We start from the raw sequence: 13,651 nt of genomic DNA, 5'->3' as shown, positions 1-13,651 counted from the left end.
CCCTACAGGCAACATCATTTATTAAGCTTATGTCAGTGGTCAATATACATGTATTTAATACATACTTCAAAATCTTATCTTTCCACCCATGCTGATGTATCTTAGACTTGGGATGGTCATGTGTGAGCGTGTATATCAGAGGGGAGGGATGGAGTGAGGGAGAAGAACAGAAAGCAAAGGAGAGACCTCTGAACACACAAACCAGTGCAAATTGGTGTGGATCCATCTGCAGTGTTGGAAAGATGGAGTGTATGAAGTGTGCCTGTTCATTGTCATTGAGGGAAATAAATTAAAATCTTCAGGATGGTTTTAAGTTATTACTGTTAATATTTTAATTGCTGGGCATTTTTAGATGCATCAAAGTAACTAACTTCTTCAAAGTGGTTGATACTTGTAAACAGGGTTCAAATGCAGCCATTGTATAAATGACTTTCTGTATGAGCATAAGAGCTTCTGATCCTTTCTCTGGCCTTAGTCTCTGGTGTTCACAAGTTTCTTGAGTTGTGGCTCACTGTGGTTTTAAATATCTAAAATAAAAACACCTCCTGCTTTTCTTAGGTGGAAAATCCACCGCGAGGCCCCTTGCAGCTTTTGAAACCTCCAGGCAGATGCAAGGCTAATGTGTTTGGTGGAGTTACTATCGGCCTTGAAACCCTGAAATGCTGAAGCATTACTATCTTGACCTTTATGTCAAGATGAATGAAAAATAAATTAACTTGAGGCAGCAGGCCATTCTGCAGGACTGCATTTGTTGGAAGATGACTGGTTTTATATAGAGGTGGAAGGGCAAAAATAGGCTGTTTTTCATAAAAGCTGAAATACCTTAATCTTGATGGTTGCCAGAATTTCTAGACTTAATGAACTCATTATCAATACTGTTCTGTGGCATTTCTATTTCATTATTCTGTGGGTACAAAGCTATGGGTGTTGTTGACAGGAAGGTACAAGAGGGATTGGCAAATGTGGAAGTTGACAGCCCATAGTGTTATATCAAGTTTCATCTTTGTCCCTTGTCCCCCACCTGTGTCCTTTTAAAGATTTGTTTTCCTTATGAATCCAGCAGGTTCTCAGCAACTCCTGACCTTTTCACAGTAAGTGATTTGTTGAGTGTGCCCCTTTGGCTGTGTGTCAGGGCCACGTTTCTCCAGGTATAGGTGCTCGATTTGACTCAGGGAATTTAAGGGTATATTAATACATTAATCTTCCTGAATCACTGACAGCAGTTTTGCATCTCATCCATGAACTTTGACATTTATGTTGGAGAGCAGCAATCCCACAATTGCTTCACTGATGCTGAAGTGCCAGGCTCAGATTTATTATCATCTTGATTTTTTCCTCTTTTTAATCTGTTATAGCTCAATCAGCGTGCATAAATCAGCAGCTGTAGGGAGTAAAGCCCTGAATTCATCCCTCAGTGAACTACAGTACAGCACAGTACCTCCAGTTTGCTGTTCCCTGAGAAAGGTGCACATTTTATGCCTCCTGCCCACTGTGGAGTGCGAAATACAAGAAGAAAAACCCCTCAAGCTTTCCAGTTTCAATTTTACATTCACAACTAAGTACAATATGAAATTATTCAGTTCATAAGAAATTGTTCAGTTCATAAGAGTTGTTGCTACTTGTTCTTTCTACAGATTTCTTTTAATAAAATGTCTTGCATGGCTGTACAATTAAACCCAAGAAAACAGAAATCCAGATATATTCAAATCTTACTCAAAGCATACATTCTTTAGTATATGCTTTGCAAAAATAAGCAAGTTGGAGTTCTTTTCTGTATTCAGATTTGCCAAGATTAGGAAGGCTTCCAAGAGCATCTCAGCTTTAAAATAATCCGTGTCTAGGAATGAGAAAGCAGAAGAGCAGTCTGAATGATAATTTTATCAAATCTGTTTCTCAGTTCTGTTCTTTAGCTGCTACATTCCTAAGATGTTTCACTTTAGATTTCTCTTGACTTTCTCTGTTTTCATATCTGTTCTACAGTTTTCTCTTAGACAGTGTTGTCGACAGACAAGACATTTGGACTTGATCTTAAAGATCTTTTCCAAGCCAAATGATTCTATGATTTTATGATTTCCAGAATTACCCACTCATAAGTCTGTGGAAGTCTTCAGCTATTTCTTTTTCTCTCTAGTAATGGAGTATGAATGGAAAAGAAATATATTCCTTTTTTTTTTTTCTAACAGTGAATTCATAGTAGACATGATTTGATTGTAAATTATTAATTCATTATCTTTCCTAGTAGTAAATATCCCTGTCAGCAAGGCTTCCATCACACCCTAATACATATGGATGAGCCCAAAAAGCTTCCTTTTAAAAGTGGGAACCCTAAGTTCACAAAGAACAGCAGACACAGAATACATTTGCCATGGCTGAAATACTTTTTAAAAGAAGTCAGTGTGACGTTGCAGTGCATCTGGCTCCTCATCCAAGAAAGATAAATGCTTTCAAGGCTGTCTTTATTTCCCTGTGTGCCAACAACTCCTTCCTAAAAGAAAAATCAGGCTATTTAATCAGCTTAAGATGTTAGTGATTTGTGACAGTAATTAGCAATAAATTTCCTCTTTATCCCTATTAGTCTATGCAGGCAACTTTCTTGAAGTCCCTTGTGAGGTTTCAACACTTGCGACAACCTTTTTATGATCTGCCAGTATAGAGAAAGAAAATGAGTTTTGGCTCTTCCTTAAATGTAAAGCAAGTATTGTAAATATTGAACCACTGTGATGTGCCAAACTCCCATAATGAAGGCTTAGAGTAGTTGATTCTGAAAAGGAAGCTAATGAAATAATTGACCTCGTTTCCATTCCAAGCAATCTGACTTTAAAGAGAAGCTTGCACTTCTATTCAATGTAAATTGTCCAGAAAAGTAACACTGTCTTCTTATTTCTTACAGATTTATTTAAAAAAACCAAAAAAACAAGAACAGAAATACCACAACAAATTAAGAAAGGTTCAAAAATAGATTTTTTTTGTTAGGTTATTCAAAATCAAAAAGGCTAAGAGTTTCCACTAGGCTAAATAATATTCTAGAGAAGGAGAGACCACTGGTATGTGAAATTCAATGCTGCCAGTAGGAAAAAGATTGGAAGTTTGAAAGAAAATTACAGATTCTGACTAGAACTATGTGAGCAACACAACTCCTATTAATTTGGCTATCTCTGTGAAAGTATCTTTTAATCCTGTTCATCACATTATAGATTTGTGTGTATATATTTAGTCTTTAGGTATTAATGTGAAACCTAAATTTCGCTAAAGCTCAAACAGCCCTTCATACTCTTTAGTGCTCTGTCCACATCTCCTATAGTCCTTTGCAGTAATTTCATTTCACACATTTTGCCACCAAAAGAAAGTCAATCAGTGAGAGATTTGGGTAAATTACTTTTTTGTTGTTGTTTTACCCCTGAAAAGATTATGCCCTGAAGGAGACCAAAATTAAAAGAAAGCAGTATTGCTACTTCTTTATTTTTTATTAGCATAACAAGTTATATCACTGATGGTTATTAACATAACCAGATTACTGTGGTTATTAACATAACCAGGTGAGACCCCACCTGCAGTGCTGGATCCAGCTCAGGGGTCCCCAGCACTGGAAGGACATGGAGCTGTTGGAGCCAGTCCAGATCAGGCCACCAAGATCATCAGAGAGATGGAGAATCTCACCTATGAGGAAAGGCTGAGAGAATTGGGGTTGTTCAGCCTGGAGAAGAGAAAGTGACCTAATTGCGGCCTTCCAGTACCTAAAGGAGCTTACAAGAGAGAGGGACCATTTGCACAGCCTGGAGTGACAGGACATGGAAGAATGGCTTCTCACCGAGTATGTTTAGATGGGATATTGGGAAGAAATTCCTTACTGTGAGGGTTGTGAGGCACTGGCACAGGTTTCCCAGAGAAGCTGTGGCTGTCCCTGGATCCCTGGAAGTGTCCAAGGCCAGGTTGGATGGGGCTCTGAGCAACCTGGGCTAGTGGAAGGTGTCTCTGCCTGTGACAGAGGAGTTGGAACTGGATGATCTTTAAGGTCCCTCCCAACCCAAACCTTACTATGATTTTATGATCTCTCTAACTGTTGTTTTAGCACTTTGGTACAATATTACTGTACAGTTTTATACAGATGGGAAATGAAATGCTGCTCTGTCATTTCCTTTAGTACTCTAAAACACTTTACTATTATTGCAACTTACTGGGCTTTCAAGGACTATAATGGAGCTTAGAGCTTATTGGTGTGGTTCAAATAAGCTGTTTGCTCTTCCATAACCTGGGGACTTCCTGCTGCTGGCTATATACTGCAGAAATAAATGGCAATTTCTCTTCATTATTATTCATAGGGTCATAATATTCAAGATTAATGTGTGCTCTGATGGCTTAGTCATTAAAATATTCACAAATCTGGACGGTTTTGTAATTTTTAACACACACAATTTGTCCAAAAAAATTTCTACTAGAAAATTTCTCCTAGGTTATTCTTTATTCATTCTCCATCATTCATTTTGCTATTAAAACCTTTCATTCTGCTAATGAGGGAACACACACAGTATTTGCCAAAAGTGACTATAGTCATTTTCCATTACTAGATGAGAAGTTAAATCCTTCAATTACTGCATGAACTTCTATTTTGCATACCATAAAAAAAGCCAGGATAAACACTTGCAAAACATTAATTAACAACTCCGTTCACTTTGTGAAGAATCCCGCAAGAAAAAGAAAAGTCTAAGTGTATCCTATTAATTGTTTTCTCAGAATAGATAATCTGGTTCTAGGATTTAACACATCCAGATAAGAAGGAGAAAAAGTGGGTGGGTGGAAATAGGCATTGTGGCTTTGGCTGCACTCACAGGAACTTTACTCCTACAAAACACAAGTGCTCACTGCTCACAGGCCTGATGGTCATTGGAATTTGCAGTATCAGTGTCTAGCCCCAAAATTTCTTTCCCACTCGTCTTATCACCAGCTTTCCCTTTTAGCTAATGAGACACAAGCATGCCTCAAATGCCAAATGGCTTTTAGAAGATTTCATGTTACTTTGCTCCAGCTACTTTTCCTGTCCTGCAAATGTATCACTCTCAGTGATTCTTCCGAACAGGATAAAATAGAGCCATTAAAGCCCATCTCGATACACAGAGTACTTGAAAGTCTGGCATGGTATCTTTAGAACTGCTGTCCTCTCTTCTGTTATATTATTATTTATGGGATTTTTTCCCCCCAGTTTATAGTATTTTACACTTGGTATTAGAAAACCAAAAGTATCCAGTAATTTTGCACATTTTATCAGTTCTATGAGGTGAGTATTGCAAGAGAATGTGGTAATAACCAAAAAGAACCAAGAATGAGGCATGGGAACCTGGGTGAATCTTACTACAGTCGAGTATATGCAGACATGAAAAATTCTTTTCTCTACTGCACTTTGTGTCCATGTCACTTGTGAAGCAGAAGCTTTAGTTTCCACGAGAGCAACAGCATCATTCTTTGTCAGTAGATACTACTGCAGGATGTCAAGGAAAAATGCAAGCCCTTGAACATATGACTCCTCTCAACTCTGTCTTTAAAAATCACTGCTCATCCAGCCAGCTGTCTGATTAGTAAAGGCTTTTTTTGTCACTTCCAAACTGTAGCAGAATATTATGTGTCAGCTAAGTTGTCAAAGAAATTCACTTTAATGCAGACTAAGTATATTAGAGGTCCGGTGTGCAACCAGTAATAAATTCTTCTTAGATCAAGTTCACATACAGTTTTTATTTTAATTAATCAGCTATCTAAGTATGAATTACAAACAAGACATTCTGTTTACATAATTTTTCTTCTTAATAAGCAAAACTTTCTTTTTACAAAACAAAAAGAGGGGTCATTTACTATGTTTTGAGTACTTTTTTTGTATTATTTAATGTCCATGAACAATTTGCTTTAAGTTTTGTTGGGTTTTCTTTTTTTGCTTCAAGCTTTAGTATTGTGATTTTATCAATAAACTATTGTGTCAATCTTATGTCAGTTTTGAATTGTATCACAGCGATTACTGCTAGAAAAATATTCTGCATAAACGAATCTCTTACTGCTTTTGCACTTTTTGTTGTGAATATTTTGTATGGCCATTTAGTAATCCTGATTTCATATTGAAATTGTGCTGTGGAATTTATGTAGATTTAAAGTAATTGACAAGTACCTTGGTGAAGTCCTAGGTTACATTTCATTGATCTGGTTAATTTATGAGACTTAGTTAATATTAAGAAATACCTGGAAAAAACAAATTTGTAACCGAAGCAAAGCAGATGAAGAGAAGGCATACATGGATAAACTGGAATTTGTAACACTATTCAGGAATAAAAAGACATGCAGGCCACTCAGAGGATTAGAACAGTGTCTTAACCAACACAAGAGCTTTACATACCCTAAAGCCTACCTAGAAGATGTAGAACACACAGCCAGGGAATAAAAAAAATCACTAAAAGCTAATAACAGCCTCAAATACCTGTGAGACCCAGCTACAAATACATTTTCTGAGCATGGAGAATGTTACTACCCTGTGAAGCCCTGACAGTGATCTCATTTAGGCATGTTTTGTTGGTCCACACTCACAAATTCAGGGTCAGACAGAGAAGAGTCAGGGCATGTATGTGTTATAAAATTAATATAATCTGAGATTCATTCCCTTGGTTTTCAGCTGCCTTCCTTTAAAGAATTGCACTGGAAGTTTCTAAACACAGTATTAAGAATAATTAACAGCATTTCAGAGAAGAATACATTAACTGAGAATTATTCCTCTACCCCAGGAGTCTTTGCAAAGGGACACCTTCCATCCTGAACAAGTGCCAGTTATGTTAATTAAGGAAAACTTGTGAAGCACAGAGGAAACTACAGTGCAATCAGGCTAGAACTGCTTCAGATACTTGATCCTAGAACACTTCTCCACTGAAAAAGTTAGGGTGTTAGACTTCTAAGTTTGAAAAAAATCCAGTTGTTCCTACAATACCATTACTGAGCTGAACGATAGCTCACCTGGATGTATTTGCACAAAAGAAAGACAATTTAGATTGTCAAAAGCACAGCTAGGATTTAAGCAATAGGCACTGATGTCTTCATTGTTTTGCAAGAAAGTGGACTTGTAAACACTTCACATTCCTTAAAATCTCCCCCTAAACAACAAAAAAGTAATAAGAGGAGGAATTTCCCCCCCCCTCAGGAAATGACAGCTTGAAATTTCCACTGAATTTAGACAGAATCATATTCACAGAGGTTGACTGATCTGTCCCAATATATCCTAAAATCTAGAAATAGGATTATTCAGAAAAAAAATTATTATTTTATTTGAATGCCTTTTGAAATTTGTTGGGTATAAATAGGGGATGACTGCTTCTGTTGGACTAAAAATATCTGTATTGGAAGATTTTTAATGGCTAGGGTTTGTTTCACTACTTGCTAGCCAAACTTCACCCAACAGACCAACTGTACATTACAATAATGCTTGAATATCTGAATAGTCATTTTAATAAAAACAGGAGAGTAAATCAGTATAGATTTTTTTTCGTATGGTGGCTCTTACTGGAATCCTTTGGAGTCAGATGAATCCAAATAGTATAATTCATGCTTTTTGACTCCATAACTCCAATTGCATGTCTAGACACATAAATTGATCTCTGTTAGCTATTGACCTTACCCATTGTTGGCTAATTTAGGTATTTTATTCTGTATAAAACTTAGCAATCCAAATGTTAACTTGATAAACACAAGAAGGAAGAAAAAATACTTCAATCCTTGTTTCACATATGAACAGACAAAGCCACCACTATTATTTCTGTATTTTGCTTGTCTCTTTTTTTGGTGAGGTTTTTCAACATCAGAGATTTAGAGGGTAAGGCACAACCATTTGTTCCAGAAAAAACAAGTCACAGGCCTGCAATGTGGTACTGTCAGAATTTGGATGGAATCATTATACGTTTATCTTTGGTCTTACAGCCTCCCATACTGAACAACAATCATGCAACATATATGTAAAAATTCAACGTTATTCAAATTATTTTAGAACAATCTATGATTTCATTCAAAGTCAATATAAAAGTTTATGTTCAGTGGATCTATACTGAAAACCTTTGGAATACAAAGAGAAGCATAATTTTGTTTCCTTCTTTACTAGCTAGCCTACAAAGTGCAGTTACATCTTACAGCGTTACTGAAATTTTGGTTATTGTGGTCTAAAAAAATGTTACCCACTTAGTATTTTTTCCCTGCCAAAGTCAGATTATGCTACTAGCCTACTTGGTGGTGCTCAAACATTGGAATAGGTTGCCCGCTGAGGCTGGGGAGGTCACCATCTTTGGAGAAATTTCATCTGGGCACATTGTGGGCATCCCAGGTGAGGTGACCTTGCTTGGGCAGAGTGTTGAATTAAATGATCTGGAGGGTCCCTTCCCCAAGGGCTCTGTGATTCTGTTTAAGAGGAGAATCTGAAGACAAGGTAATTTATATTCCTGTCATACAATCTCTTGACATAAAAAGTGGGATTTTTCTTTTCTGTGTAACAGATCTACTTTAAATTGTAAGTAAAAAAATTTTAAAAGATTCATCATTCAGCAATGACCAAACTGAGTCTTTTTGATAAAAGAACTGAGGGGCTTTTTATGTCACTGATTGTAATAAAATCTGTCACAGACTGAAAGGCCACGTTAATCTCTCCAGTCTTTGGTAACAACTGATGGTGTGATCCATAGGTAGAAAATTCTATTTCACTTGCTACTTCCACATCGTTTTTAACCTTGTGATTGCTACCACATAAAACCCCAGAAAAAATTATGCTGATAAGCACAGTAGATAACTAAGGTGGAAGTCAGTAGAGTACCAGGGACTGAAACATGGAAACCTGGTCAAAAATTGATCGTGACATCAGAATATCTGTAAGACAATGCCTTGAGCAAGATACTCAGAGAGCCTGTGTCCTTTCTGGAAACGATAGCTGAGTTCTTGGTTGTTGGAACTGCGTGGAAATAAGGGCAGTGCCCCCTGAGTCCTCTAACAATGAAGTCACGGTCTCAACAGACAAAGAATTAGAGGAAGCTACCAAGTCTCAAGAATATTTAAGCTGGGGCCGCCCTGAAGGTCTGTCCTCTTGTTTTCTGTCTGTCAAAAGGCCTCCTTTGCTAGTGTGGAACACATTGTCCAGCATCAATATGCTGTAATACTGTCCAAGTATTCTGACACGCTGGAATTTGGGAGCTCAGCTCTTAGTGCAGCCATGATGACAAAGGTGGAATTAAGACATTTTGACTTGGATTCATATCACCCCCTCAAGACGCTTGGCTGGCATCATGGCATTCACAGAGGGAATTTAGAAGCAGCTGGATTTCTGAGGAACGCATTTCTGTGCTGCGGATCTCATTTCTGTGAGGACAAAAAAGTAGACTTACCCTGCTCTCATTACAAAGCAGAGGAAATCACTGGCATCAGATGAGTACTGCTACCACAGGAGAATACAGATAAACAGGCTTAGAAAAACTGAGACATCTGGAAAGATGGAGTAAAAATTATACAGAAAATACAGTATGTAACAGTACAAGTGGCTAATGGAAAAGCAGCTCCAGGATGCAGCCCAAAATCTCTTCACGTGGGACTGCTCACCTCAGCTATTCACAATGGATCTGCACTGTTGAAAATTGCCAGCCAGGCATGCAGGATGTGAAAATTACTGTCTGATGAAAGGGAACAGCTTAGAGCACTACCCTTTAGTCCTGCTGTCTTGCACAGAAGTAAGACAGATACGTGATGGTCCCTTTTCCCCCCACAGAAACAAAACTGCCATATAAAAACTTCTTCCTGACACAAGGAAGAAGTAAGACCAAGATGGTGGATAAACAATCCCCTCTCATGCTGTGACCTGCACTGTTTAGTACCCAGCTTCTCTGGAAGCAAGCTGTGAGATAATGCTGTTATATTATCAAATTCAGAGGTGTGTTATTAAAGCCCCCCAAACTCTCCAAATGAAAACCAGTTCATATTGCCCTCGGTTTTTTTCTCATGGTGTCTGTTCTCTAGAAAACTTCCTCTGCTAAAGTCATCTTCAGGGTAGGGTAGGGTAGGGGACTGCTGGTCTGCTTTTCCAATTGTTTCTCACCTTCTTATTCACACACCCTTAGCATTGGGCAGTCTTCTGTTTTCACCTTGTAACCTGCTGGCTGGTTCTGACAATTCCAAATTTCTTATTTCTTTTAATGCTGGATCATTTACTTTAATCAGTTCTTTTTAAAAAATGGCCTTTTTGCAGACCTCTGAAGTATTTCTTGCTTCTTCTCCAGGGAAGCCAGGACAAATTGCTTTATTCTGAAGGTGTTCTTTCAATATTGCATCCTTGATCCTCAGCTTTTTAATCAAGGAGAGGTTGTGCTCTGCCTCCACTGCCAGATTTGTTTACCAATAAATATTCAAAAATTATCAAGAACTACCATTCTACTTTCTCCCAGATTCCCTTTTATGCATGGGAGGAATTTCTTTAATTAATTTCAGCTCTGAAACTCTTTGCTGTAATTCCAAGCAGCTGCTGTGCTGTCCCCACTGTTAATGAGCTTTGTCTTCATACGACTTGGAGAAGGACAGAAAGGGCCGTGCTGGCTAAAATTGTTTGAAATTGGTTTTCAGCATGCAAAATAAACTGGACAGCCCCTGTGTGAAATGGATTGCAGTGTCACTCCCCCCACTGTGGAAATCTAATCTGTCTGGCTGGTGAGAATGAGACACAGCAGGGGCAGAAGGTATTGACTTCTCCACTTTTTAAAAAAAACGGTTTTTTTATTTTCAAATGGACTGGGGCTGTTTCATTTGAATTGTCATTCTTAAATAATTGTCTTAGTAGAAGCAGTACATTTCAGCCTCCTGCCATCCTTTGAAAATTCAGCCTGGCTGTTTGCTTAGAGAGATGCAGCCTGACACTCTGAATCTACACACAGTGTGAAAAATTGCTTTGATCAGCTTGTGTTTATAATTTAAGGCAGTAAAATGGAATTCTCACTAATTGTGTTTAAGGCACGATGTATTGTGTAATCCACAGAGAGATTCATTTCAAAAACACTGTAACCACAAAAACAGCTGTTCTACTGAGTCATTTTCCCAACGTGCAACTTAAAGCAAAACAGAGCAAAATCCACTCCCAGTTGTAGCTTATTTGTGTTGATGGAGTAGGATAATGCTGGAAATGTGGGGAGAAACAACAAAAAACTCATCTCCACATTCCTTTTTATACCAGAAATTTGGAAACAGAAAAGAAAAAGCCTTTGGAGTTAAAAAAACCCAGAAGAATCTCAGTTTTGAAGAGATACTGGTATCCTAATTAAATTACAAAGAGCAAGCCATGCATTGATAGTCAAAAATAATTTGCAAAGATAGGAGTGAGTCTAAAATTAGATGGAATTGAATTAAAATAATAAACCAAGATACATCAGTGAAAAAAATTTGTGTCATGGATGTGCTTGTGTGCATATTTTCATGGTGTTTAAGTCTAATACAGGCTCTGGAAGAGAAACTAGTAAGAACTGGTAAAGCAGGTGGAGGAAACTGCACTAAATGAAATTTAAAAAAAAATGTACTGCAGGCACAGCTCTTTCATCAGTAGGAAGTTGAGTGAGCAAGTGAGCAGCCCTTTTTATATTTAGGATGACCTTTCATCCCACCCAGCTTTTGGAGGGAAATTATAAGCTAGGTTCAAGTCTTATACTGAATTCCTAAGCTAAGTTCTATTGAGGTAGCCTTATGCTATATATTCCAAACAATTTTTTGTCCCTGGGGGAAAAAAAAGTTAGAACTTTTAATAAGTTTATATTTGATGATGGTTGCAGGGACTAGAATGTGATTTTTGTGGCTCTGCAATCCAGAGGTGTTTGCCTCCCATATTGATGCCCTGGAGATGCAGCACTCGAGGAGCACAGAGGGTGACATGGATGTGTTTCTCTCGTTTGCAGATATCTCAATAAGCTTGCTCTCCTTAGTTGTCACGGCCTGTGGTCTTGCTCTGTTTGGCGTGTCCCTGTTCGTGTCCTGGAAGCTGTGCTGGATCCCCTGGCGGGAGCGGGGTTTGCCCTTCGGGAACAAGGACAGCAAGCAGGAGCCGCTGCACTACACGGACACGGAGCCCCATGACCGTGACTACAGTGAGGATTACCTGGGCCAGCCTGCCGCCTATCCCGAGGCCTCCTCCATGAAGATCAGCCACACCTCCCCTGATCTTCCATTAGACACCCAGGCAGGAGCAAAGGAGAACTGCGTGCCCAATGTGCGAATGCAGCGGCAGATCACTGAGCCGACCTCGTCTGCCCGGTCAGTAGCTCCAGTTTCTCTCTGTTATTAATGAATGCAAGCACAGTCCAAGAAGTGCAGCTTGATTATACAGCGCGCTGATCTAAAAAAAATGTATCATTTTCTTGCCATGTTCCTTTAAAAAAAAGAAAAAAAAGACACAAATTTACTCATTGAGATGCACAAACCTCGTAGGTTGAAGGGACAGGATCACAATCCTATTCCACTCTTCTCTCAACTACTGTCTCTTTGGTGCTCTTCCCTCAGAAGCAGAATAACATAGAGTCCTGTGTCCCTTAAAAGCACCAGAACAGCCTAGATTTAGCTTGTAAAGTATATTCATTTGCACTTAGCACTGGTGCAGAACACTCGGTAATATCTCCTCAAAGATTTTTAAAACAACCAAAGAAGAAAAGTAGGGCAAGCTAATGAAACACTTGCAAGAGTTAGAAATAGGATTAAAAATTGTAGATTTTAGCCACAGTCTTGACTGTGGGGGGAAAGTGACTGAACAAGAGTCAGTGAAGTCTCCAGGGGAACTGGAGAACCGGTACATGAGGGAAGAGGAAAGGGTGAGGGCGAGAGTGTGTGCAGGGGCAGGTGATAGAAGGATTATGTTTCATACAGCAAGAATAAGGATCAGCATGTGAAGAGCCAGTAAATATCTGAGTCAAAGCAGATGCATTTCAGCTGGAGAAGGTACAGCACTAGTGCAGTGGCTGTTTGCTAGCCTCTTCTTTTTATTCCTCCACAGGATATTCTGCACCTCTCACTGCCACAAGGAGCTTAAGGGTTGAATTTTTTTTTTTTTTTTTTGGTGACATGACAATATTTTATCGTGGAAATGACTAGTGTACAGCCATAAGATTATGTATTTATTATGCAACAAGAGAAAAAAAAAATTGGGATAGCACATAAGAAGAGGCTGTTCCTGCTTTAAGCATGGGTAAACAGATATTTACAGGGAATGAATGAACAATTATAGCAGAGGAACTATTGCTGATTAGATTCAGTATAAATAGCTTTGGATTAATCCTGTGGTGGCATTTTCCACGTGCTCTTTCTGTGTTCAACCTAAGCTCCTGGTACTCCAGTACTCTGAGTGATAGCTGCATATGAATAGGACAGTAAAATAGAACTCATAGAAGATTAGGATTTTACCTAATCCAACTTTCACTTTCACATCCCGCTACCTGAAAAGGGATTGAAAATTTGATTTTTTGTTACCACCTAAAAAGGAGAAATTTCAGTCACAGTAAGTGTGAATTAATAAATTTCACTGGACCAAAGCTAAAAGCAACTTCTTATCCTCAACTAATGAAAGTAAAGGAGCTTTTCAGCCAAAGTGCCGCCGAGTTTATTTCATCAGTTATGAGAGAAAAAAGGAAAACAA

The 13,651-nt window shown here is 38.5% G+C and overlaps 1 protein-coding gene across 4 annotated transcripts in view; it reads left to right on the top strand.

Moving 5' to 3' along the window:
- Window positions 1–13,651, top strand: part of SYT9 (synaptotagmin 9) — a 66,925-nt gene that overhangs the window by 18,180 nt on the left and 35,094 nt on the right. For all 4 annotated transcript variants that reach the window (XM_048307026.1, XM_048307027.1, XM_048307025.1 and 1 more), the window contains exon 2: window positions 11,925–12,279. In XM_048307026.1, coding sequence (XP_048162983.1) covers window positions 11,925–12,279 — 355 coding nt within the window. The remainder of the gene's footprint in view (window positions 1–11,924; window positions 12,280–13,651) is intronic.

Source organism: Corvus hawaiiensis, chromosome 6, assembly GCF_020740725.1.
Source record: "Corvus hawaiiensis isolate bCorHaw1 chromosome 6, bCorHaw1.pri.cur, whole genome shotgun sequence".
Taxonomy (NCBI): domain Eukaryota; kingdom Metazoa; phylum Chordata; class Aves; order Passeriformes; family Corvidae; genus Corvus; species Corvus hawaiiensis.
Note: the sequence above shows the minus strand (reverse complement) of the source record. Positions and strands in the feature narration are given on the sequence as shown.